Source organism: Numida meleagris, chromosome 14 (genome assembly GCF_002078875.1).
Source record: "Numida meleagris isolate 19003 breed g44 Domestic line chromosome 14, NumMel1.0, whole genome shotgun sequence".
NCBI lineage: Eukaryota > Metazoa > Chordata > Aves > Galliformes > Numididae > Numida > Numida meleagris.
The window spans coordinates 8,930,452-8,957,737 of record NC_034422.1 but is presented as its reverse complement, the minus strand read 5'-3'; the positions used below and the strand labels follow the sequence as shown (position 1 = coordinate 8,957,737).

The following is a 27,286-nucleotide window of genomic DNA, read 5'->3' as shown; positions in this document are numbered from 1 at the left end:
CAGGAAAAACTTGTTTTTAGGTGGCCTCTGCTGAAGAAGCATTAGCGAATGGCACGTGGGAGAGAACTTTAATGACAGAAATCTAAGCAGCTTTTAGAGAAGTTGCTTACACTCTCCTTAACTAGGGATGCTTGTGGAGGACCTAGCAGCGCTCTGGCTGCCCAGTGATGTGATGCTGCTGCAGCCTGTGGAACAGAAAATACAGGGCAGAGTAGAGGCAGAGGGCATGCACCTTTGTACCTTCATCTGGGGGTAGCTGGTGTGGCACAGAGTCCAGTCTGACTGCAGAGATATTGCAAGTAACATCTTTAGTGGCTGGGAGCCTGTGGATCCTGTTGGCAGCATTTCTTCTGCCTAGGGCCATTTCATTTCCTTTAGAGGGAAGGGGACTATGGGTCTGAAAATGTGTGTTGGTGTAAATAGTGGCAAGTGTGGGAAAATGATGTGCATGTCGTCTGTCTCCCTCTCTCCGTCACCTTTCAGAGGGCCAATAAGGGCAGCAAGGTCATTGAGAGGTTGAAAAAGAAGCTCTCAGAACAGGAATCACTCCTGCTGCTGATGTCTCCCAACATGGCTTTCCGGGTGCACAATCGCAATGGCAAGGTGAGTGGCCTTTTTGGTCTGTCTCAGGCTTTGTGTTCCAGACAGACGTTCAAGGACTCTGTGTGTGTTTGTCTCTGTGTTTGCGTGCATGTTGCGTAAGGAGATCCTGTTTTCCTCTGTCAGGCCTAAAAGCACTTTCCAAGGAGCAGACACCTAACTCTTTCTACACTGAAGGTTATGGTAATGCCTTGTGGCTGTGACTAATTTGAATGTGACATTGGCATGAAGAAAATAAGTAAATATATAAATGAATCTGTTAGCTCAGCATCTGTCTGTGGTTGGACAGGTCCTGTCAGAGTAATAGGAACTGCCCTCTTCACCTAAGAAAAAGCTCTGCAGATACTCTTGGTCTCTCATTCAGTTCAAGGCTCAGTGCATTCAGGGGTGTCTCCTCAGAGCTGTGTGCTGCACTCAGCACCAGGGATGCTGAGAATGATTTCCTTTTTAGCTCCTCAGCACTCTCAGTGTGCCAGAGGTATCGCCTGCTCTGACAGCACTGGAACTTACCACTGCGGTCTTAGCATACGCAAGGCAAAGGACGGTCACAAGATCCTGTTACAAACCAGTCAAAGTTCAGAAGCTGGTCACTGCTTCCTCAGCTTGCTTTAGTGTCATGGCCTGTGGTGGAGGCTTTTGGGTTTCATGGTGCAACCATTGTAAGGTATTGCGCAGAGCTATCATGGGACCTCACGCTGCCAGGGATGCAGCTGCTGTTTGCAGGGCAGAGCCCTGTGAAGGCTCTGACTGCAGGAGTCTGTGTGTTGGTACTGCTGACACGGCACAGTGCCAGAATCCTGCCTGCCATTGACAAAGCTGTGATGTAGGGCAAAGGGAGGAGTACCAGAAGAGCAGTATATCCAAGAATTCCTGCTGGAGAAAATGTTGGAGGCAGGCCAGCTCTCAGTGGTGGGTCAGACTAATGCATACCCCATGCTCTTCTGTTTTTTTTGGATAGAGTTACACGTTCCTCATTTCATCGGACTATGAAAGGGCAGAGTGGAGGGAGAACATCCGGGAGCAGCAGAAGAAATGTGAGTAGCCCTCAGCTGGCTATTGGTACAAAAGGTGTGATCTGAGAAACTGAATCTAGAGGATACGGTGTGGGGCAGGGCTTCCTGAGAAAAGAGAACCATGCGTTGGAATTCATGGTGCAATACGAAAGTCTTCTGTCTCTGCACATCTGAGTCTGTCTGTGGAATTTTGCTTCCCATATCATGTAGGGAATGTGTGGGAGGAGTTTCCCTCATTTACCCTACAGGTTCAGATGTGTAGTTCCAGGTAAAGGAAACAGCTGCACCCTTTAACCAAAGAAACTTTTATTTTGGCACGGATGTTTTTGGCTTTGCAAGAATACTTGATTCCTGTTAACCATTTTGAGACATTTTACTCCAAAGAGTAACTGACTATGCCCTAAACAGAGATAGGCTGCAGCAGTAGTACAGACCTGCATGCTATGGTACTCTTGCTGAGCATTGCCCAGGGAGCAGCTGTCCTGTGTATGCCCAGAAAGAGACAGCATGCATCCAGTCTTTGCTTTGAATCTTACTTGCTCCTCCTTTGGATTTCTGTGGCAGGCTTTAAAAGCTTTTCACTCACATCAGTGGAGCTCCAGATGCTGACAAACTCCTGTGTGAAACTCCAGACAGTCCACAACATTCCCCTCACTATCAATAAAGAAGGTAAGACTTAGAGTTTATGCTTCTATATGGTGTAGCTGCAGTGAAAACCTGCCTCTGTGCATTTCCCCTAGAGCTACTGTTAATATTTCTTTCTGCTACAGCCTCAATCTGGTGATGATTTCCAAATCTAGGACACGGCGTCAGAGACCATCCTGTATTGCTTTTTAGCCTGCTGGTACAGGCTTTGTGTCTATATTCTGCTTTTGTCCTTTGTATTTCTTCCATGCTGTCTTGCTGACCCTAGCAGTGACATTGTAAAAGCCCCACATTGCCAGAAATTATAAATGGCTACAATACATGCTCCTGCTACATCCATTTTAGGGACATAAACTTGTGCAAAATTTAACTAATCACTCTGTCTTTCTCTCTTGGCTTCTCTGTGAATTTAACAGCATTCCTTTGCTTTGTTGTGTAGATGACGAATCTCCAGGTCTCTATGGATTCCTGAATGTCATTGTCCACTCTGCCACAGGATTCAAGCAAAGCTCAAGTGAGTTGTAGCTCTGTAACACAGAGGTGTTGGTGGAAGTTAGATAGCAGGGGTGAGATAATTCAGGTGCTGCTGACAGCTGGGTGTGGATTGATTTAGGATTGCAGCATCTGGGATGATGACGAGGAGGACTGGTGATTCGGGGGGCTGGAGGTGAAACTGGGACATTGGTATAAATTTAGAGAAATGCAGTGGTACTTGCTAACATAACTTAAAACATAAAAATAGGGGCAGTGTCTGCAGTTTACTAATAGTTTTGAAAAACACTAGATATCACATAATTAAACACTGGGTGGAGATGATGAGGAATTGATGACTCGGCCCTAGCCTAGTCTCTGAGGATGTTATACAGATGCTGTTGCCAGTGAAATCAGCTCCGATGTGCTGATGGGATCCAGTGTCTACCAAGGGAAGTTTCATTTCTGATTGGTGTACACCTTGTCCTCAGAAGATATAAATGAAGAAACACCCCAAAGGTGATTAATGTAAGACAGGAGGTTCTAGAAATGTTTATAAAGTTTCTGAGTCTGTCTCCCCTTCCTCAGATTTGTATTGCACATTAGAGGTCGATTCCTTTGGGTATTTCGTGAACAAGGCTAAAACCAGAGTGTACAGAGACACCACGGAACCCAACTGGAATGAGGTAGGTTGGGTTGTTCTTGATGTGATGTGTTCCATGTGGCATCAGTGCATGATGGGTGGGTAGAAAAACTGCAAATGAAAGAAGATTTTGTCTGAAGCCCATGCTGCATGCTTTGGATTTGTGCTGCGTGTGCTGCCTTTCAGCAATCACATTGATGGCAGATCCACCTGGCTCTAATTCCTTGTCCCAGATTTCTCTCACGGTCTGGATAGAGTTAAATAAATTTTTCAGTACAAAATGAGTCTTGCGTTTTTCAGCACTTCTTCATTTAAACAGATACGCTTATTTTTTTTTAATAAGACATCAGTGAAAATATATTGAAGGAGGATTTATTTGGAGGTGTTTTTGTTTGTTGTGAGGAGAAAGGATTAGACATATGCCTGCTTACATCCACCCTGCAAACCTGCTGGAGAGCAAAATTAGAGGAACGTAGGCGAGTTTGTTTCTTTAAATGATGCTTTGCTGAATGTCAGTGAAACCTGGCTAAGAAGCCAACTGTCTTAGTCTCTGATTTGGCCACATTATATATATACAAAATACAGTTCCAGTTTATTTTCAGACCATTCTCATCAGGGAGGAGATTTTTGCCAGACCTGAAGTGCTCCTTCCTGAAGAGTTTTAAGGATAATATCCTGATTATTAAGAGGCTGAAAGTCCTGCTGTGGTGTGCTCATTGCTCTGTCCTTTTCTGATGCCCGGCAGGAGTTTGAGATTGAGTTGGAAGGCTCACAAACTCTGCGGATTTTGTGCTATGAAAAGTGCTACAACAAAATGAAGCTCACCAAAGAGGATGGAGAGAGCACAGATCGCATAATGGGAAAAGGACAGATCCAGGTATGACTGTGCTTAACTAGTTCCTGATACTTTTACTGCAACACGTGACAGGTTTTTTAAATCCTGGAGTGCCCCAGAGAGTTTTTTTCTGCCTTCCGATTGTCTCATCACTGGGAGTTTTTCTCCAGACGGTGAGAAATAGTGTGGTTGACAAGTGGGAAGTCAGTAGCCTTTTTCCTCTTGCCTTGTCCTCCTTGCTTCCTTCAGTGCCCTTATTAGGAAAGATGCTTTTTGAGAAAAAAGTAAGTTTTGATCTCTTGATTTCCCTGTTAACTTCAACACTTCCAGCAGAGTATACAGAAGCTGCACTGAGCCCTGGGTACTGTTGAGTATGCTCCATTTGAGACAAAGGAGGAAGCAGTGACTATACTATGCAGAAGAACACTACCTTCCCTGTGTGCTAGAAGTTGATTGATGTGATAGCAAGGCCTTGGAGGACAGGCTTATTGTCCTGATAACTGCCATGTCCAAAGTTTAGTGACCATGATGACAGACTGCATCTGAGATAAATGGATTTTTTGAACTCTCCCACCACTGTGAATCAGCATGGGACACTTTGCCTATGTAGCACATACAGTAGGGAAGGTGATGATTCAAGCGGGTGCTGCTCTCTGGGAGTTGCTGTGTGATAAAGGGCTAAAGCTCCGTGCAGGAGAAATCAGGCTCTGTAGTGGGTGCTGTCATGGTGAACACACGTTCCTCCTCTTCCTCCAGGTTGTTGCATAGTCTGTGCACAGCTTTAGGGGGTTGTTTAAACGTTTGCTCTGAGGGCACATTCTTTACATTGGACTGGCTGTTGTACCCTGCCCAGGATAGCTTTTCCTTTCTGGTATGCAGAGAAATACCGTTGGTTCACCTTCATTTACCTTTAGGTCTTTGCCACTCCTTGGATGACAGCTTTCTCCAGAGTTTGAGCAATAATCACACAGGCCGAGGCCATGTGTGGGATTTCAGGAACAGCTCTGATTGAAGGTGGCTTGCAGGATCGTATCTCACTGTTACTCTAGAAGGGTTCACTGTCTAAACGAGCTTGACGAGGCCTGTTCTCCCTCCCCCTCTACCTTGCAGCCCTGAAGCTCCCATACTATTTTTGAGGAAAGCTTTGTCACCAAATGCGCAGTGGGTATTTGGAAGATAACGTACATACAAATCAATGAATGCTAGTAGGAGGTGACTCTCAGGCCAAGCAGAGGTCTGTATGTCCACTCTGCTGACAAAGGCTGATTTTCTGTGGAGCTGAGCAACTACAGAAGAGCAGCTTTTCAGCCCTGAGATGCCCTGGAGATTTGTATGCTCTCATTGGAGAACTGGAGTCACTGACCTTCTAAAGTCTTCAGATGTGTTACATGGATAAAAAATGTACAAGATTTACATTTTTTTTGACATTATTTTCCTTACAAGAGTATGCATTTTCATGCACAGGACGTGTATGTTGTATTAAAACGTTTTACACTGAAGTTGGTAAGTATAAATACTTGTTGGCGACACTTGAATTCAATCACTTGATTCTTTCAGAGAAATCTAAACAATTTTAAACTGGAAAGTTTTAAAAAAAAAAATCAATAGAAATATTTTGGTTAATAAGTGAATTTGTGCTGTGTTTTATCATGAAAAGCAACCACAAAAGCTCTTGTTTTCAATAAATGCCCATTGCAATTTTTAAGGACACTTAGTGACTTTTCAGAACATCCTCAGTTCTCAGTGATTGCTGTTTCACCACACAGCTTGTTAACACTACTGAGTAACACCAAACATAAGTCATAAGAGGGTCTGGTGAGATTTGGGGTTGATAAGAATTACTAAAGGGTTTTATTTTCTTTTAGTTTTATTTTTAAATCCAATCTCCAAAGTTTAAGAGATCACAGTATCAAAATAAAACCAGTATCTGTGGCTGAAGGTTAGCTGCATTCATGCTGTCAGCATTCTTTCCTATCATTGGCTTTATATTAATTTCTCTTTCAGAATTTTTCCAGATGCTTTTACCTTAAGTTGTGTTTACGTTGGAGTTCCTAATCTATCTGCGTCTTGTTGTTGTTGTGTTGTTATTATTCAGCCTAAGTCTGTCTTGTCTAAAGGGAAGGTCTGTGAAGTTGGGTGAGTTTTTTCCAGAATTCCCCTTAGTTAAAAAGTCTGGGAATGTCAGGAGTCGTGTCTGCATCCTCTAGCTGATAAAAACAGGGAGAATTCTGTGTTGGTTAAATCGTAATGTGTTCTCAAGCCATGTATATATTATTGTAAACCTGCAGCTTCCCGCTGCTGGGATTCCTGACTCACCACATTCTCAGAGCTGCAGAGAGGAAGACAATGAATCAGGAGACGAGGACTGTGGGCTGTGAAATGTTTATTAAATCTCCCTGCTGCATAACGGCACAGGAGGAAGGAAGACTGGAAATTGGCCCATGTGGTCGGAGGCTTCCAGGAATGGGCAGTGCTTTTAATAGTTCCCATTGCTCATATTTTCTCTTCCTATGGAATATTTTATTTACCTGCTTTTATAGCCACGAGCAAGAGCTTTGTGGCTTGCCAATCTGCAAATTTTCTCCCTCAAAAGTAAAACCACAAGGTTTTAATATGGGAGCAGCTCCTGTACAGGTAGTAATTGAAATCCTCATTGAGACCTGGGAATGGCAGCGCTGGAGAAACACATGGGTGGGGGCTTCTGTTACATCTTGGGCACTGAGAAATGCAGGGAGGAGGTACCACGGTGAATCTGAGATTGGTGGGGAGTTTGGGAGGGGAGGAAATGGACAGATATATTTTGTAGCAGGAAGCATGAGGCTTAGCTCAGTTTTAAGCTCAGATTGCCGCTCATTTTGAACTATTTTTTCTTTCTGTTGCTACCTTGCAGTCTGTCTTTGGCACTTGGATGGCACTTGTGCTCTTAGAGTTTTATACTTCTTGTGGCAAGCTCTTCCCCCCGTTTTGAGTGTAGCTGCCTTTTGTTCGGTCTTGAGACTCTGCATGCAAGCAAGCACACATGACAGCAAAACTGGCCTCAGCCTCGGGAACAAACTGCCTGAGCAAACTGATGCTTCATCCCGTGATCCATCTCCTCCAGTTGGTGCCTCCTAGATACACTGCTTCCTTTGTTATTTTTTTTGTTCTGCATGATCAGCTCAGGCAAACTGTTTTCTTCTCACAGCAGTGCTGGAAAATCAGGGAGGATATGACCTCAGGGCAATCATTCAGTGGTAGCAATGCACCATCATTCCTCTGTTGCCATGCAGAACGATCACTCTTATCTGCTTAATTATCTGGGATGTCTCCTAGCGCTGCACATGGCTATTTCACAGAAATATCTCGGTTTGTTTTCCATGTAAAACAGATTGTCATACGCAGTACCTCCTAAGTGTCAACTCAGAAAACCTTTTACATGCTTGAGTTCATTTAAACAGTTTGCTCATGCAGAACAGTATCCCAGCAATGAAAACAGGGTGGAAATGAAGAAGGCAGTGGGTCATGTCTGAGGGGTGATGGTGGCAAAGATTAACACGTCCATGGGGGGCTTGGAGAAGAATGGGGTTATGGCTGGATTGGGAGTTTCCAGCAGCAGTGGGACTCTGACCACATGTATGACACATCAGTTACACTTAAAAACAGATTGAGTGTGAAGTTGCCAGGGAGATTTAATAAAGGGAGGAAGCAATGCAAATAAATAACATAAAGCACGCTAACGTTAAGGTTGCCTCAGTCCTTGCTCCCAGACGTTTCACTTCTGCTGATGCTTCTTTGTTTTTTCACTTTGTGTGTTTTCTTTTCTCTTCTGGGGGACAAAAATCAGCAAACTGTCTGTGGTGATTTAAGACAAAGCACACGGCTTGGTGCCTGCCTTGCATTTGCTATTGACCAGTGTCCTCAGTTTGCCTTTCTCCTAGTCCCTACCACTTTATGTTCTGCACGCTCAGCCTCTGCTGACTTCAGTACACTAATTGCGTGTCTTAATTCATTGCTAATTTGCTATGAGCACTAGAACCTTGCACTCAGAAATCCCTGCGGTGCCAAGCTGCTTTGTTCTATTGTGTTTTGCACAGGACACAGGCATTTGCTCGATTCATTAGTGAATTTAGGGCTGTAGCTTGCCATTGCAGATGCCAAAAAAGTGGGCCACAAGAGGCCTGGAGGTGTGGGGGAGCACAGCCCAGTTTGTTTATGTTTTCCTGTGCAGCATGCACTTCCAGTGGGGGCTGTGCAAACAAGCCCATAAGGCTCTTAGCAGGTCCGTCCTGTTTGCATAGAAACACAACACAATCTTTCATGCTTTCAGTGGGGATGAGACAGGTCCTGTTGTCACTGACACCAAGTAACTGGTTGAAAGAAATGTTGACAGGTGCAGTAAATGTCACTGTAGCATTAATGCACAGGCGGCCATGTCACAGTGCCTCCATGCTCCTTGGGCTGGTGAAGCAGGGGCTCTGTGCTCGCTGGGAGCAGCCTCCTGTTGGCACTCTCTCTGTAGATGACATTCTTCTACTCGGTGTTCCTTCTTCCAGGTCACTGATCTCCAAATCAGGCCAAAAGACAGCGTGACCCCATTTGTCACAGGCCCCTCTCTGTGCTGGAGCATCACGCTCACTAACTCTTCATCTTCAGTCTGCTTTGTAACCTGCTCCTGCTGCCCTTTCCCTGTGTTGCTCTTGCTGGTCTCAGAAGGTCGATCCACTGGAGGTTCCAGGACTAAAAGCTTGCTCAAGGTGTAAATGATGTTTTCTGCTTCCCGTTGGCCTATTATTTCCTACTGTGATTTTGTTAGACCTAACTTCCTGCTTCATTCAGTATTATTGAGAACTTATCCAAGCTTTGCTCTTTTATTAGTTTTCATCTACTTCGCTTTGTTACTTAAAAAGCACCTTGGGTACCTTTCTTACTGCTGTTGTAGCCAGTGATTTATGCAGGGTAGGCTCGGGTCAGCCCGACCCCTGCCTCCATTCAGTACAAGCTGTTCTCTGCCAGGAGTCAAGCAGCGGGTGCGGAGCTCAGGGTCCCTCCAGCCCTGCAATAGATCTCAGAGACGGAGGAGCAAGGGGCAGCAGCAGTCCGTGCTCAGTCCCCATCGTTACCCAGCAAGGAGGAGCCTCTGTGAGCTCCCAGCTCCAGAGCACTGCTTTTGCCAATTCTTCCCTTCACTGGGGAGACAGAGTAGGACTTTGACTCATATTTTTAACATCTATTTACTTGCTTTTGTTTTGCACAGTGCTGAGAGTTCCCTAGCTATAACCTAGGCAGAACTGGTAATACCTGCTAGCTTAAATGGACTGGGCCATGCTAGAATTCTCTCCTTTAACTGTTTTGCAAATATTCCAAACCGTCTTTTCCCTGCAATCGTAAGTAGTCTCTCTCTGCTACAAATAACACTCTCGATAACTCCATTCTACAAGCAGACGGAAAACTGTTTCCAGCTTGGAGGATTAGTTGTGGCAACCTCTACCAGCAGAGCCCTCCTGGCAGCTTTTTAAACAGCTGAAGGTCAAGTTTTCAGGAATACTAAGCATGGTTGCTTGTTCATAGGAAACCAGACACTTCAGAAATGGTTTCCTCTTGATTCTGGGAAAGAATGCAGTTCGATAGAAACCAAACTTCCATCACGGAAATTCAGGGGAGAACAGCTTAGGTCCTGGCCAACTTGTAGGGACCTTGGCCGGCCGCACAGGCGGGGGCGGATCTGTTCCGCTAGACTTAAAAGCAAACCCTCTTGGCAATCAGTCTGTTATTTGGGTTTGCTGAGTGCTGCAGCAAAGCGCTGCTGCCCGTTGGCCTCCTGAACCTTTCTGCAGTCCCAAAATGTGGGAGCTGTTGGTTACTGACTATTCCTTACAAGGGGTCTTCAGGAATTTCTGCCACAATTACACCTACAGGAACCGGTCCAATTCGACAGGAAAGCATGTGTGTGCTGGCAGCATCCCGCTGTGGGGTCACGTCCGTAACAAAGTGCGCAGAGACAAGGTTGGCCTGGCTTCCTCATCTCTTACGTCTTGGGGTCTCCACAGTGTGAGTAAGCAGGGAGAGACTTCTCTCTGCTTGTTGTCTTTTGCAGGGAGTGGGGCACGGGGTCAGAGGGGAGTGTCATGTCTGTGCCTGACAGCAGTACTGGGCTAATTTACTGAGGATTTGGAAGTGTGAGCATGATGGTGTGTAAGATTTCCCAGAACATACAGTAGATGCCACTGTTTCAACGTTTACTTCTGCCTGGCAGAGAGGTCTGCTTTTACATGGAGTTTTGTGAGAGGGAGGAACTGTACTGCAGAAATAGCCCTGGTGTCTTTTTGTTTGCTGGTAACAGTAAATTCAGAACGCAGAGCGTGGTGCAGCTGCCTGCTGAGCTTACTGCGTCTCGGGTGTTCAGGAGCCAAGTGTCACAAAGCTGCCTCAGGAGGCACTGAAATCTGTTTGCTTTGGCTGGTGCAGGTTGCTGATGGAAGTCCTCGTGCAGGAAAGTCTTCTCTGTCTTTTGCCAGTGGAGCTTGAGCGAAGTGTCAGCAAAATCAGATGGTTTTGGACTCTTTCAGTTAGTACTGGAATTGCCGGGTGATGGTTGAGTACTTGAGTCAGCTGCTCGCCAGCCTCACAACTGTTCACTCAAAAGAGATTGAGCAAAGCTGAGAATGGGACTCAGGGGCTTTGTTGCAGAACACGATTCTGGTTAGTGAATTCTTGCAATAGCAGAGCCAGGCGTTCGTCCTGACTCTTTGCAGAAGATGAGCTTAAAAGTAATATGCAGGTCCAAGTGGGACAGCTTTCCGTGGTTTCTGAACTGACTTTCTCCATTTTAGCTGGCCTCCTTCACTGTCAGATCCTGACACAGGTTTCATTTGTTTAAAGTTACCTGTCCCTGTATGGATCGCTTTACATTTCTGTTCCTTTGTGTCACTGTGGGGTCATTGTGCCTTTTCAATTCAGCAGAACATAGTCCTTCTTGGAAGCTTCATAGCCAAGAACCATAAAGTTCCCAAGTCTGGCTTTTTATTTCAGTGCAGTAGTTTTGCATTCATCCCACCACAGCTGCCTGTAGGAAACCGCAGTCCACTTTTCCCAGCTGAGACCAGATGGCAGCCTCTGTTTTCTGCCACGCGTTTGGAAGTTTTTATGGTACCGTGGGAGGAACAGCTCTTGCAGGAAATGCACTTCAGCAGCCGTGGTCTCTCCTTCACGTGTGTTGCTCATGAGTTCTACTGTCTCCTTGTGATGTAGCAGACTTCAGCCTTCCTTCACACTTGTGCAGAAGCAGCAGAGAGATTCTGTCCCTGTGATGAATTAATGATAACTTATTCAACCTTTGTTGATGCCTGAAGCTTACAAATTACTCCAGAATGGAAAAATAAAAGCGTAACACAGAGGTCTTTCTTTGTCCACCAGGAGGTGTGTGTTTTTGAACCTGTGCCTCTGACATTCCTGTGATCATCATATTGTGAGCATAGGCAGATCAGACAGAATTAGACTTAGTGGGCGAAAAAAAAAAAAAACCCAAAAATGTTGTTTTTGAAAAAGGAAACAAAACTCTTCACTTGCTCTTGTTTTTTTGGAGTGGATGTTTTTGGTTTATTTTGTGCTTGTTTTTATCTTACAGAAATTATATGAAAGTTCTGCTTTGCAGTACAAGAGAACCGATAGAAAAACCCATAGCCCTGATAATCCAGCTTTGAATGTTTCAGTGCTTACATTTAATTAACTTTTTTGATTGTTGAAACTATGAGAAGGCTTCCCAAACTGAAGTAGAGCATACAAGCTCACATGCATGTCCAGACAAGGGATTTCCTCTGTCCATGTACACGCACACAGATTCCCAATTCCTGATCTTATTTCTGAATTTTGAAAATTAATTTCAAAGCCTCTTTTAGGCAAGGAGTTAAAGAACAAAGATCTTCTCTGAGTTACGGGTTTGGAACTTGCAGCTCTTTGAGAAAGCAAGAGATCTGTTTCAAATCAATCTATTTTCAGAAATCTTTCCTCCCCTTTCCTGACTCCTAGCCCTGTGGGACAGGACAAATTTGGCTGTCCTTTTGTGTGCCTGTTGTTCTACAGCAATAACTGCAGTTTCCCTTTCTATGAAATGTGAGGTTCTTAGCTTTCAAATACTGATTTTGCTTGTTGAGGTTTCCTTTGCTGTTGAGCAGACACTGCACACGTGTTGCTGCATTTTCCATATGAATGAGTCGTCATCACCATCCCATCTTAGAGAATGGCACAGTGTGTGTCCTGCTACCCAAAATTTGGGAAACCTTGGAATGTGTGCTTTTCTATGGAAAGGAAATAATGCATTGAAAGCGTTGGAGCTTTGCTTACTCACAGGAGCCTTTCAGGCTAGCTGGCTTCTCCCAAGTCTGTTCTTGGCTCATGGGTCATTTCCATGTTTTTCAGCTGGACCCGCAGACGCTACAGGACAAAGACTGGCAACGCACAGTCATCTCAATGAATGGAGTAAGTACACAGAACAGCACTGCTTCCGCACCTCTGATGTGGTTTATGTCTTTGCTGTTTGCTGCAGAATAAAAAAAAAAAGGAAAAAAATGTTTGAAATGTAACAGCTGTTCTCTTCTATTCAGGTCGAAGTGAAGCTGTCGGTGAAGTTTACCAGTCGGGAGTTCAGCCTGAAAAGGATGCCGTCACGGAAACAGACGGGGGTCTTTGGGGTCAAGATCGCTATTGTCACCAAGTGAGCCCAGGGGTTGAATTTCTCCCTATTGCTTTTTGAGAAAGCCAATTAGCCAGTGGGTTGCACCTGCCTTAATCCCACTGAGGGTCTTCTCACTACAGTCTGCTCCACTCGGGTAGCAGTGCAGACGGCTGTTGCTGCAGAAGATGCTGTACGTTTTGTGAGCTTCCTTTTTGCATGGGAAGAAAACCAACGTGCATACAGGCTTAGAAACCTCGGGTGTCTACTCCCAGCATGTCACTTGTCTGAGTTCCGGAAATGCCCCTTGCCCTTTTACTTTGTGGTTAGCTGGCTTGGTCACAGATTTCCAGGGCCACTGAAGAGTGCTATTTCCTTCCCATAATCAGAAATGTTCAAGTTCTTTGAATCCTGTTGTATTATTTTAACCCCTGATCTTTTGTCATGAACGTTTACTGGAAGAAACCTGTTTGTTCTGATACATACTTTGGGAAGCATAGTGTTTCCTTGCAATGGAACTGCATTAATTTGAAAGCAGCAGTGTTGCTGTGTATCCAAGGGTAGTTTGGGAATCCTCTGATTACCTCTGCAGAGTTGCAGATGTGGGGGGCACTAGGACTCAGCCAGAAGCCCTCGTGCTCAGGGCTCCCACACAACAGCCAAAGCCAGGCTGAGACACTCAGAAAACCCTCTCCAATTTTAAAAGTTTTTCAGCTCAGTTTTGATGACCTCCTTGGACTTTCTCCCACGCTGTTTTTTCAGAAGAGAATTTTACAGCAAAATGATGGGCTGATTTTAGCCTGCCCGTCTGGCTGGGGTAGCAAGAATTGAGGGCACGAGCTGTACTGAACTCTTCTGTCTTCCTTTCTTAAGGAGGGAGAGATCAAAGGTGCCTTACATAGTGCGCCAGTGCGTGGAGGAGATAGAACGCCGTGGAATGGAGGAGGTGGGCATCTACCGTGTCTCTGGGGTCGCAACTGATATCCAGGCTTTGAAGGCTGCCTTTGATGTCAGTAAGTATTTGTGTCTGATGCTTTCCTCTGAGCTGTGAGAACCTGTGTGAGCTCCCAGTCAGACAGCTGTGCTATTTTTAATCTATGTTACCCGAGAAGCATTAAGAGGGAGAGATTCTCACTGAAGGAGAATCATTTTAAACCTGGCTGCATGTTTTATTCATATTCTCAGCTACAGATGCGACCCAAGACGTACGACAAAATAGATCCCTGTACCAAATAACACGTTTGTTATTCCTCCCAGCAGACATGACATGGCTGGTTTGCAGGCCTTGCCAAGGCTTTGTGCATGGCAGGTAGCTTCCTCAGGGGAAGCAGTGGCAATCAGAAGCTGTAGTTTTCCTCATTGCTGCCTCCAAATTAATAGAGGTCCTTGGAATTGTTTGAGAATGTTTTGTGAAAGGAAGCAAGCAAAAAATAAATAAAGCGATTCTGTGGTTGACTAGGAAGAACAGGTTGTTTAGCAATCAGGAGATGGATGGTCAGGGCTCTTTTCTTGACTCTGTGGCTAGACTGCTGTGTGCAGATGGTAAATTCAGATAATTTTGACCAGTATGTTAAAGCCTTCCCTGATCTTGTACATAAAAGTGCCCCTTAGTGCTGCTGCGTTTAAAGGAGTGATATATATGTCCCCAAAAGGCAACCAAACCCAGCGGATTAAACATCTCTAAACTGCTGTGCTATGGAAAATGAAATTTCTGCCATACTTCCAGCATCCACCTGGTAACCAAAGGACCACCCTGAGCTCTCTTTTTTCTATTTTTGTGATATTTTTTCATTCTTGTAGTTTCTTTTCAGTCCCCCTAAGCTACCGAAAGCATTGATTTATGAATCCTCAGTAGTGCAAGTAAAGATGTTTCATATTTTGGAAAACAACTTTTCGTTTACATTAAATGCCATTTTCTGCTAAGCCAGCACTAGCTCTGCTGGTTGATGTTTGTTTTCAGGAGAGGAGGTGGTTTTGTTGTTCTTAAGAGTAACAAAACTGAAATGTGAGCCCTGAATTGCCTGCGTACTTTAGCTACGCTCAGTGGGGAGTTAGAGAGCCTCAGAGTCTCTTATTCTAAGCTGTTTGAGGCAGGAAACTGGAATGACAAATGTGGTCATTAAGAAAAAGTTGAAATGCGTATAAATACGGTCATGCAGGGCTTTTTCCAGATCAGGCTTGTGTCGCTGGCACAGCTTAAGGAACCACGGATAGTGTGAACTTCCCTCTAGTTGATTTCAAGCTGGAAACAGCAGCTGCCATTTGCGCAGCAGTTCTCAGTTGTCATTTGATTGAGAGAAATGTAAACAGGAAAACTCTCAGCTCTTTAGCGAAGACAGTGGATAAACAAGGAGTCAACGCAATCAAAAGACTGAATGCAAGGCCAGCAATTTATTAACCCTTCTTCCCCTCTTCCCTCCTTCAGATAACAAAGATGTGTCAGTGATGATGAGCGAGATGGATGTTAATGCTATTGCAGGCACACTGAAGCTATACTTCCGAGAGCTGCCTGAGCCTCTCTTTACAGATGAACTATATCCCAACTTTGCTGAGGGCATTGGTAGGTAGTAGCAAAAATGGACAGAATGGCAGCCTGCTTGTTGAGTTTGTGCTTGTTGTTTGCCTGTTCCGTCTTCCAGGGAAGTCCTCTTTGAGGGGGGCGGGATATACCTCGTTGTATTTAATGAAGGGCAAAACATCCTAGTAATTTAACATCTGCAAGCACTTGAACTGCTAGAGGGAAAAGGGTTTTCTATTCTTCCAAGAAATCAAGAAAAAAAGAAAAAATGGGGCATTTATGTGTGCCTGACCTTCCAAACTATGATGCAATTACAGTCCATTCAGGACCATCCGTATTTGTTGGTTTGGGAAATTATACAGTCAGTCAATTTCTAATTCACTGCCTGTGGTGATGTTTTATTTTTTTTTTTTCTCGTAGCACTTTCAGATCCCGTTGCAAAGGAAAGCTGTATGTTGAATCTATTGTTATCGCTTCCGGAACCCAACCTTGTGACATTCCTTTTCCTTTTGGACCATTTAAAAAGGTAATATCTGGATTCTTTAGATACTTATTCAGAGTGTAAAGCATCATTGTTTTGAAAAGAGGAGCCTTCTTGAACACATGCTGAATCAGGCAAATGAAGAAGCATTTGCTGATTTGATGTGAATGCTCATCAGATAACTATTGCTTCATGCTCATTTAGTGAAGCGCTGAATCCCGAATTGCATTCTCACTGAAACTGAGAGGATTAGAACTGAAAGAAAGGGCTAACAAAAGTCTCAGGACTTATCTAGTGCAAATGCAAATTCTTGCTGCGATATCTCTGCAAAACCGCACCTGCATCGGGGAAGGTTTCAGTATGAATTGTGAAACTTTGTGTTTAAGGACTCGTCGGTACTGTCTCAAAAGGTGTTGCAATCTAACATAACATAGCTTTAAAAATTCCAGTTTTGCACTTCTAACTGGAGTTGTCAGCTCCTTGTTTAGACTGGTCTTTCTGATCTTGCCTGTCTTTGCAATATGGTTGTAACTGTGAAAAAGTATTTCCATGTGTTTGATAGTAATACAATAATCTTGCTTAATACATGCACACTATTTTGATTTATATATGTACATACCAGAGACTGTCACTGTAGAGATCAATGATGATCTTGTGGCAGGCTCTGGATTAAAATCCAGGGAATCTGGGCTTGTTTTTGTTACAGACTCTTGTGCCCTTGGGTAACCTGTGTGCCTCAGTTTCTCATTTATGAAACTAGGATGAAAAGCACTGCTTTCTTCCTGTCTCACTTTTGTCTGACCAAACAATCAGCTGTGCTTTTCTCAAGTAAAGGTCTGCAGAGTGCCTAAGGTTGTAGCTGTCAGGTCAGGGTATTGTTTATGTATACAGTTAATATGGGGACATAGGGAGAGTGTGCTTGCTTCAATGTCTGTACCTAAATTTTCTACAAAAGCAATAAACGTGGTTTCTCACTGGAGGACATTTCCAAACTCAGATATTCATAAAGATCCAACTTGTCATTTCTTCTCACAGGGTTGCTGAGAGGGAAAGCATTAACAAGATGTCCCTGCATAATCTTGCAACTGTCTTTGGACCAACGTTGCTCAGACCTTCAGAGAAGGACAGTAAAATCCCTGCCAACCCAACCCAGCCTATAACAATGACTGATAGCTGGTCACTAGAAGTCATGTCCCAGGTAAAATCCTAAATGTACTACTGAATCACTGAAAGGCAGTAGTTGGGAAACTGTAGTCATCTACAAAGGCCTTGTTCAGCTTTCCTCCTCTGTTTTCATAGCAGTTTTGAGAAACATTAACAATTTTCACCCCTCAGCACAGACATTTTAGACTCTGTTTATAGAACTGTGTTTCTTCAGGCAGTTCAGTTTGTATCTGTACTAATAGAGCTTTACTTGAAAAAATGTCAATATGCACACACCCTGCCTTCTTTGTTTGTGCACAGTAAGGTTTTGGAGAGCTGTCTCACAGTGCTCTATTACTAGCCTAGGATAAAAGGACTCAGTTTTTCCATGATGCTCCTCAATAATCCTTGCTAGATGCAGATTTCTTTTGCCCTTGCAGCCTTCTGAAGGCAGCGCAGGCAACTGGAACCTAGGGGCTGCGTTAGCTCATCATGCTGTTTTGTACTTCCTTTACTGAGCGATAGCAAATGATAGATCAAATTTTTTCTGTGAAGTGGAACATCAACCCTTTGTTATCCTTGAAGTTGAAAAGTGCCTCCAAAGCATTGGGATTTTTAATATTCCTCCTGATATTATAGGCTGTATTAAATAGTAAGGGCAAAGAAATTCCTATGCAGAGCAGTGCAATCATATCTGCCAACTGTAAAACAGCCAGCAGGAGAATGAGTTAACAGGGCTTTATTTTTACCCATTTCTTTCTCTTTCCAGGTTCAAGTCCTTCTGTACTTCTTGCAGCTAGAGACCATCCCTACCCCAGACAGCAAGAGGCAAAGCATTCTCTTTTCCACAGAGGTGTAGATGTTTGTGATGCCAACAGGACTCAAAAAAAAAAAAAAAAAAAAAACAACCTGTTCTTGGCATAAATCTGCCACTCTTGAAAAAAGGAAGACTGGTGTTTCTTCAGACATTTCTGGCCTGTTCCTGTTCTGGGGAATTATGGCCCTCAGTGCTTCTGCTGTTTGTTAACCAGTGGCAAGCTGAAGAGAAAGTAGAAAAATACCTACTTCTGATCAGTAGAATGAGAAAGAATTGGAGATGGAGCTGTGCGGAATCTCCACTAGAAGGAGCAATAGACACTTGAACAAATGCACCACAAAGTGTGGCTGTTATTCTTGTTGGGAATGTGATGGAAGGTATTCCTCATTATATGGAGTTATCATAAAGAAACTTCAAGATTTCTCATGGACCACTCGATAGGATACCCTATTTTGGGTGAGAGGGAGTTAAAGGATCTATCACAATTGTGTCTTTAATAACTGCTGTTTTTAAAGTACTATTCTAGGCCACAAAAATAGCATTGCTTTGCAAGAAGAGGAAAGAAGGGAAGGGTCTGGGATCTAAGATACGCTCCTCAGCAATGAAGTCCTGATTTGAACAGGGTTCTAAAGAAGTGAAACAGTTTTGCATACAACTCAAACTTTTTTATTTGTCTCACCCACCTCTTCTCCTGCAAATGTTTGTACAAGCTCTAGGGAAGGAGATGCCGTGCTCTTGCCTATGTTGCACTTCTGATGGTGTGGATTTTTTGGGGGTTGGGGATGTTAAAGGGCCCAGACTCAATGATTTTTTCACTATAAATAAATACACCAAATTAAAGAGAGGCAGGGACAATTTGAGTCAGTGCTTTGTGATTCATTGTTTGTTTGCATACAAAAGCAGGAGCAATATTATCCAGAGAGGATTGCTAAATTCCTTAGACTCTGCCAAACGTAATGAAAATTAATTGGGAAGTCTGTTAATTCCCAACACTCCAAAGAAAAGATGTTAACACTGCAAAAATAATTGAAGCATTTGTGGTCAAAACAAATCATTAGTGGTTATCAGGTTGCCTGGCTGCTTACTCCTATCAGAACATCTTTTTAATATATATATATACTTGAATTTTGGAGGCTTTGTACGTGCATTGCTTCTACGAGTCTTTTTCTGATAGATGCTTTGATAAGTATGTCAGAATGTACTTCATGGACGGCCTAGCCAGTAGCATGCATGTGTACTCTTCAGACATCTCAGGCCTGTTGGAAGTCAGAGCAGTTTCTGTGGAACTACACGGAGCAGTACAGCGGCTCTCGCTCAATACTAGGTTCGTATCTTCCTGCCTAATTTGGTCAAAGCCACGGGGGTTACACAGCTGTAAAGGACAGCAGTGTTTGCCTGGAGAACTGAGAGCATAATCTAATTGCTGGGATCCAGAGCAGTGTTCTGGCTATGAAGCAGTTGTGCCAAACACCCTAGGAGAGGTGGGAATTACTCCATTTTCATTAATTACTCCAGCCCCCTTGACTTCCTGTCCAGTTATGCAGCATCCATTTGGTGGCAGCCATCCATCGTCCTGGCAAGAAGAGAAGTGCAGCATGAAGACAAGGGGAGGAATCAGCACGGGGAAAGGGAGGGAGGGGCAGATCTCGATTGGTATAGTTGGGTTGTCAGCACCATTTAAGGAGAAACACCACAAAGAAAGCAACCCTCGTGATGCTGAATTTTATGTTTTCTGATGAGTGATCTGCAATCTCTCAGTTACAAAACTATATATAAAAAACACTGACAAAGGAGTCTTTCAAACGAACAGAGAGAAAAAAATAACGGAAGGGAAATGATTTTGTAGTCAATGTAATTTTGACTGCTGCATAATATTAGAAAATATTGTACTGTGAAGTTACAAATTCAAAAAGGAAAAAAATAGAAATTCCAATTTTGTGAGTATATCAACATTTTGCATGCTATGTAAGGATCCTTATAGGAATTTAATATTGCTTAGTATCCCTCCCTTCTTAGGTCTGGGAGCAAACCTCTTTGTAATGTAATGTACAACTAGAAATTCCTTCTCTCTTATATGTATTTCCATTACATTCCGACTTCTGAATCTGGAAAACAGAAAAGATGTTTATAGTAGGAGGTGCTTTTGGGGGGAGGGAGGGAACGAAGGCAAGAAAACTTGAAGGCTTAGCATTTTTTTTTATATTTATTTCTGCCTTTTTTGAAGGTAAAAATTAGTCACAATCTTGAAAAATTTCGACTCAAGTCAGGCAGACCAGTAAACCACACTCTGTGGTTTTGGCTTTATGCATTTGTTCTCACTTTTACATAGCGGTTCCATAACAATCCTTTTCCTGCTAGCTGCACACCTACCCATTCCAAGCTGTCGTGTGGTGTATCTGAGGCAGCAGCCCTGCTGCTGACTTCATTTGGAAGGAAAAAAGCCCGACAAAGCAACCCAAACTACAGCGGGTGGTTGGGTGATGCAGCCTTTTCTTTTCGGTGTTCAGAATCTGTGGCTGCTCTTGGCAGTGTTGAAACTGGAAAGCAATACCATAATGACTGTGCCAATTTACTTTACCCAACTTTTTTATTTTTATTTATATAGGAAATTAATATTAATGTTAAGTTACTGATGTATGGTATGTAACTATGAGAAAATGGCTTTTGCTTTGGTTACTGTTACAGGTTGTTGCTTTAGTCTCTCAATTACAATGCTCAGTTCTAATGTAATGTAATCTAACATGCAGGCATGTGGATCAGGGAAAAAAAAGGTAATTTAACGTAACCCATTAATTATTTCTTTGAGTATGTTTTCCCCAAAGCTGGTAATTTTGGGCTGGAAAAGATAGCAGATGTTTCTGCTAACGATGAAATCATGGACTGATTTGAAATATGAGAATTGATTTCTTGAATTTCTGTTAATTTTGCAATTTAAGTTTTTCTTCAAATAGACTTATGTTTTCAGAAATTAAGCATTTCCAGAAGGCTTTTATTTGCTTTTCCAAGGGATGTTGTTGTGGGTGTGGGTTTTCTTTAAACTTTGTTGTGTTTTTAATAAGCCTTATCACACTTAAAACATAAAGGGACTTGCAAAGCGGGGCTTTAGAGAAGCTCTTCTGATTTCTACACTTAACAATCCCCTGTGAGCTGTGTCAGAAAGCCTAAGTTTTCCATTTGCTGTAAGAAAAGGTACAACATAAACAACGTAAGAGCAAATTAGCAAAAAATTACCCTTTAGAACTGCACTGGGAGTTTCTATTCTTCCTGTTTCTAGTGTATGGGAAAGACATTTCTAAACAAGTAGCTTTCAGCTACGTCCATCTAAAACATTAAAAGCTTCAGCAGAAATATTTCAGGTCATCAGGACAGACTGTATCTCCAGTTTAAGAAGAGAAAGAAGCATAAGTTTCTTGGCATTTAGAAACTATTCAGAAATTCTCATGGATTTTTTTTTTTTAACACTGATTAGGTTTTTAATTTTTTTAAAAAAAGTAAAGCAAAATAAGGGAAAAGGTTTTAATGATGGGCAAGAAATAACCATTACTAGATCGTTCTCAGCTTTGTTTTGTGTGTGCTTTTTATGGGAGGAGACTGAAATTAAACTGAAACCCATCTGTTGAAATGCTGCTGGTGTTCTTTATTCTTGCACAATTTTAAACAAGTTGAGGTAGTAGCCAAGCTATTTCAGGCTGTATTTTAATGCTGCTATTTTTTAATGTATCAGCTAAGGGCAAAATACAGCTGTGCATTGACTTTATTTGCTGATGCCAACTGCCTGCCTTGATTCTGACCTTGGGTTGCTAATGTTAAGGCACTCAGCACGCAGATGAAGCAAAACTGCAGCACGTTGTGTTGGCCACGAGGTGGTGGAACCACAGAGCATGTTGATGGGAGCTGCAGGATTTTGACAGCTTGTTCATTTTGCCTGTTTGAAATTGTGCTTTACCATGGAGTTAGTTTTGTACGAGTTTATTTAAACGGATGTACTGTTCTGTAAAGCATACATGGGTCTTTAAGTTTCCCTGTCACCCACTGTAACACTGGAAGGCATGACAACTCGTTCATTTATCTTAATGTACCGTTCTTTGAAGTACGTATAAAATGTAAATTGACCATCGTGGCTTCTGAGGATACTTAAAATTGGATGGAGAAAAAAGCAGCCATCTCTGTTTCCTCACTGGTTAATGCTTCCTTTTTTTTCAGCACTTGTTCTACCGAGGCAGCGTTACCAGCTGTGGCATTCTTATTAGGGGAATTTTAGGAAGAAATGTTTAACAGCAGCCTCTGCTCTTTCTCTTTTTTCCTTCAATTCAAAAAGACGGGGACTTGCAGTAATAGAAAACCAATGCGTTCATGGTAGATTTAAGGGATTTGCTTCTGTTCCTTGCAGAAAAATCTGAAAAGGCAAGTAAATATGTTTAGAATAATCAAATGTTGGTGTAGCTGGCAAGTCAGTCACTCACTTATTCCTTCTTACATTTTTATTTAGTCCAAGTATGTTTTTCTTTGTAAGCTTTGCTAACATTCCTTTGTAGTGCTGTCTGAAAAATAGATCTGATACCATCCACTTCCTTTAACGTAGGGTACTTGCAGCTGAGATCACGGAGCCTTACAATTAATATTGGCAATCCTCCGTTATCAACCAAATTAAATGAATATCTGAATGTATTCCATGAAAGTTTTCACTGGGTAGATTAAAGCACGTGGATCATCCTTGAAATCAACAAGGAGCAAACAACTTCTCTGAAAGAAGTACGTACAGTTAGTTATTATTTTTCTTACCAAAGCCTTCGGGAAGAAAGATAACATAAAGTGAAAAAACCATCATTAGGAATCACTCTAAGATGGCCTGGAACTGCACAGAACAGAGTTCTCCTTTCAAGTTACAGAAGATGACCTGTGGCCTCAATAACTGACTGCCTTGTCAGTACATAAACATGAATTTAGGAACGCCAGGAATTCAGCTGCTGCAGCCTCCCACTTCGGATGTGCTGCAACCCCCCTTCTCACCACTGAAACTTCACAGTTCAGTGCCAAGAAAGCAAAACTTGTCACTTGTTCTCTACATTTTTTTCCTTTATGGCAACAGATACAGAGGAGCACCAGAGCCTGTGTTTTACCAAAGGTGAAGCACTACTGCAAAGAAAAATGGAACCAGGAAGTTAGAATACAGCTTAAGCTAGAAGAGTCTGCTTAGTCTGCTTCTGAGCTGCAAGGATAGAACACCACAACACCCTACAGGGATGGAATGGTGGAAACAGTAGGACCAAAGCAAACGGAGTGTATGCGTTATCTTTATTCTCCTCCTACCATCAGCAGATCGCTAGATTTAGGCCTGGGTCAAGCAAACATGCTGATGTCCCTGCTAAGAATTAGAAAACTATTCAAGGGCCTCCTCTGTTGATTCTTTGTGTTGCCACCTTATAGTATACTAACTGGAGGAGGCTGCTGTAAAAGCATGCAGGTGAGCTGTGCAAACACCTGCCGTGTCATTTTATTTTTTCTACTGTCATATCTCCTCTTTCAGTAAGAGACCCCCTCCTTTTCCAACAGAAACCACATCATTCTATACTGTAGAAATGACCCTGGCAGCAGGAGGTTCAGTTTGCAGTGGGGCTATTCCTGAAGGTGGCTAAAATATTTCCAGTTTCCTGGTACAGAGCGGACCAGGTAGTGTTAAAGCTCTAGGCTTCTGCAGGCTTGTTTTGCAAGTAAGATAGATTCTATTTTTTCACCTGTTCCAGCATACTTGGGAATGAATATGATTACAGAGTGCCCAAGCCTAGAAGAAACGTTTGTTTTACTGCTCTGCCTTAATTGCAGTCATGCTCAAATCATCTCATCAGAATGATTCATCAGAATGGAGAATTCTTCTTGGATTTTCCACTCGGGCTTTTGTTTGTGTGATTATTGCAGTCTTTTTCCCCAGCGATGAGATGTTCTGAGATTTCAAGGCATTCTACAGATCAGTTGCTTCTCTTATCTGCAGAGCGATTTCTATTACAAGTCCAGTTTATATCCCTGTGGATCTGTGGAAGAGCATGCTTGTATACAAAACAGCTTCCCACCTGGAAAGAGAACATAAGTGCTTCCCACAGGTGACCCAAAACAAGAACCACAATGGGAAGAGCCCACCAGTGAGCAGATGGCCTTGGTCCTTTGAGGCTCACTTTTTCGAATTAAGCCCAGAAAGAAATGATGGGGTTAGACCCATCCAGTCTCTTCTTTATAGTGCCTAATTGAATTATCAAACTCCAATATAAATGGGCAAGCTCAAATTTCTTCCATTTTAGTCATGTTTTGGGAGAGGACTTTGCTAACCAGGGATAATGGAAATAGCCGAAAACTGATCTATATATTAAAACTCCTTCAAACATAGCAGTAATGCAGTGTAAGTGCTGACACAGCAGAAGAAAGGTTCTTCATGACAGCCTCTTCTGATACATCCACTCAGATCTCTTTACTGCTTCTCACAGCCTAAGAGAAATCTTGAGCTTCATAGTAACATACAAAAATCTCTGGAAGTCGCTCAGTAATTTGGAATCCTGGAAACACAGGGACAGATCTTTCAAGAGGAGGGATATCAGCACTAAAAGTGACTAGGAACTATCCAAGGCAGCAAAAAGAGGGTAAAGAACGGATGCTGGATGACAGAGAGCACCACCATGGAAAGGTGAATTTAAATATGATTGCACAGAAGGACACGTGTACGTGTTGGCCTTCCTGTGTCAGGCTGGCAAAAAACAATGCAAATAAAACAAAGCCTTCTCTTGCCTATATGAGTTGTGTAGTTTGTTCTTATCTCTAGTAATTACAAGTGTTTATAATCCATGAAGAATGCCAACGAAAGGAGATAATAAGACTATTTAAATAAAAAACAAATTATATTAATTAGTGATAATTTATCAGGTGTAGAAGAAAAACAGCTTGTTATTGTTTGGATAAGATAATTTGGGGCTTCTTCAGAATTAATACTGCTGGCGTTGCTTTAACTCCACCATGTTACGGAGTCTGTATTTGACATTTTATACCGCTGTTGTCAGTGCTTCAGTATCTCAGTGCTCTGTTTCTGCAAAGAAAACCCATCCTAATAGCTTAATACTGAAGGGTGTTGAAGTGACTGCTAAACATCTCTCAGTTTAGGCTCATGTGAGGAAAAAAAGGAAATGGAAAAAAGGGGAAAAATAATCATTCAGGATTTTTTAAAAAATTTTCCGAGATAAGTGGTTTGAAAGAGGGATACAGAAACTGTATTCGGGGGGAAAAAAGTCGAAGGCATTTGTAGCCTTTCTTTGTACACAGTGTTAAATAAAATCTGTATCTGTTTGCCAGGTCCTTTGGGTCTTATTTAATTAAAAACTGGGCCTACATTAAACTCAGTGTGTGAACTGCGTTTGATTGAGATTGCCAAAGGCATGGAAATTACCACTACTCTTTCAAAATTAGAGCTACTTCATGCTTTACAAGGTAAAAGCTGCGTTACTTAAGTGAAAGCTACAGGCTAGTACAAGGCCATTGCTGAATTAAAGCAACTGTGACGTACAGGAATAGCACGGAAGGCAGGGAAGTAGCTGGGCAAAATGGTCTATTATCAAGCGTGTAATTAATCCTTTACCAGGATTATGACTTTACTACTGTAAAATGCAGCCAGCCTCAGACCTCACAACTTCACAGCTGTGTGCAGAACACTTCAGCTGTATTTGCTAAGAAATCAGCTTTGGCCTCCTATTCTTTACATATTGCATTAGTGTTTTGTAGCAATCAAGGTGGAAATTGAATCAGTTATTTAAATCAAGTTCTCTTGGTGCTTTATTTAAATCAGATGCTACTTAAATGACGAATGTAAATGAGTAAATTCACTATAAAATGTAAACCCCCTGAAAATAAAAAATATCTATTTGACAGTTCTTCCACTTATTGTCATTCAGCGGGGCTCCCAAAGGTGATGTCTCAAAGACAACATCCAAAATTAAAGGAAAAAAAAAAATACAGTGGTTAAAACTACACTGAAATGAGACGCAAATCAAGAAAAAACGTGTCACGCTTACCCCCTGAACTGGGGGAAAAGAAGGGGAAACTCGATGAGCATTACTAATGCTTCTTTCCCATGGAGGACCTGTGTAACAGTTTGAAATTTGCTTTCTTACAGCTTCAGTGTGGAGTTCTTCTGCAAAACGGCTCTTGCTGAACTAGAAAACATACACGGCTGCGGTTCAGCCACACCGAATGGGATCGGTGTGGCTCAGGTATCCCTGAGCGAGCGTTGTGTCCCACCCCTAGGGCTGGCTCCTCACCAGGGTCTCTGCTCAGCCATGATGCCCAGCTTGGTGCTCCCAGCTGCTCCCCCTCCTGAAGACCCTGGGCGAGCAGCACAGCCATGGGCGTGAGCTGAATCACCGAGTGCAAGCTTGAGCAAATCCAACCGCTTCACTGCTCTGCAATGAGAAAGAGCAAACAAAACTCAAAGCTGGAACAGGATGACGAAGAATCCAAGTGCCTAATGGCACTAATGGATGTTCCTTGCAAACTGCAGCAGAGCGTCCTTCTGAGCAGGCGTCTCCGTGTTCCAGGCCGCACCTGCGCTGCTCCCTGCTCGGAGCGGGCCGCCTCGAGGCAGCTGCTCCTCAGGAGCCCCGCGGCTCGCAGCGATCGGTCTGAGCCAGGAGCAGCCGCACCTGCCCTGCTCCCCGGAGAGACATCCGTCTGCTCTTTGTTAGAGGCCTCCAATTATGGAGATTCTGTAATCCTTGGGCAATCAAATCCAGCGCGTAACCGCAAGGAGGAAGTTTTCCTAGCAGGCGGTCGGAACGCTCTCGCACGCGTTACAGGGTGGAATGCTGCCGTGTTACGCAGGCTCTAAGCTCCTGAGCGAGGACACGGGGTGCACGCATCGCCGTTTATCGGCTTGCTCATTAACTCACTGAGCTGAACCACGTTCTGTTTGTGCCCCTCCTCAGCCCGGACAGCCCCGGCTCCCTCAGCCGCTCCTCAGGGCGGGCTGCCCGGGTGCTCTTCCCTGAACACAATCCAGGAACCCAACATCTGTCTTGTACGGGTTGGGAACCGAACGGCGCCTTGTGGAACTCATCACGGATCAGAAAACCGAGCGGAATGGCGCTGGCCACGTTGTTTCAACCCCCAAATGGGGAATACAGACGTGTCGTTCGGTGCCCAACCAGCAGAGCGTGCCTTGCCGGGGAACGGCTGCCAGCAGGGAGGAGAACGGATGGGGAACGACACCACCGTCGCAATCTGATCCCATAAATATGTAAGAAGCGTTTCCCTGCAAAGGCACTCAGACTGTGCCGTAGCACCTGGAAGCACACAGCCTCTCCATTCCAGACGAGCTGCAGCAGCCCCGGCCCCGCCGAGCCCTGAGGCGCAACGCTGCGCTGCACGGCACTGCTCGGCGCGAGCCCAGCCCGCCCCGCCACTGCGAGCGCGCGCGGCGCCACAGCGCACGCGCCCCTTCG

General features: G+C 43.5%; 1 protein-coding gene and 1 long non-coding RNA gene across 3 annotated transcripts in view; one reads left to right on the top strand and one right to left on the bottom strand.

The window, feature by feature from the left end:
* BCR (BCR, RhoGEF and GTPase activating protein) overlaps positions 1 to 21,928 on the top strand; it is a 99,852-nt gene extending 77,924 nt beyond the window's left edge. The window contains exons 11-23 of one of the 2 annotated variants that reach the window (XM_021412839.1): positions 484 to 603; positions 1,559 to 1,634; positions 2,178 to 2,282; positions 2,698 to 2,772; positions 3,318 to 3,415; positions 4,118 to 4,249; positions 12,602 to 12,661; positions 12,787 to 12,896; positions 13,728 to 13,867; positions 15,280 to 15,414; positions 15,793 to 15,898; positions 16,889 to 17,051; positions 17,766 to 21,928. In XM_021412839.1, the coding sequence (XP_021268514.1) occupies positions 484 to 603; positions 1,559 to 1,634; positions 2,178 to 2,282; positions 2,698 to 2,772; positions 3,318 to 3,415; positions 4,118 to 4,249; positions 12,602 to 12,661; positions 12,787 to 12,896; positions 13,728 to 13,867; positions 15,280 to 15,414; positions 15,793 to 15,898; positions 16,889 to 17,051; positions 17,766 to 17,855 (1,410 nt within the window). In that variant the 3' untranslated portion in view covers positions 17,856 to 21,928. The remainder of the gene's footprint in view (positions 1 to 483; positions 604 to 1,558; positions 1,635 to 2,177; positions 2,283 to 2,697; positions 2,773 to 3,317; positions 3,416 to 4,117; positions 4,250 to 12,601; positions 12,662 to 12,786; positions 12,897 to 13,727; positions 13,868 to 15,279; positions 15,415 to 15,792; positions 15,899 to 16,888; positions 17,052 to 17,765) is intronic. The other variant, XM_021412840.1, reaches the window with a different exon arrangement.
* On the bottom strand, positions 25,591 to 27,253 carry LOC110406409. The gene is made up of 2 exons (XR_002443464.1): positions 26,108 to 27,253; positions 25,591 to 26,002 (listed from the first exon to the last, which is right to left on the bottom strand). It is a non-coding gene; the product is annotated as an uncharacterized LOC110406409 (long non-coding RNA).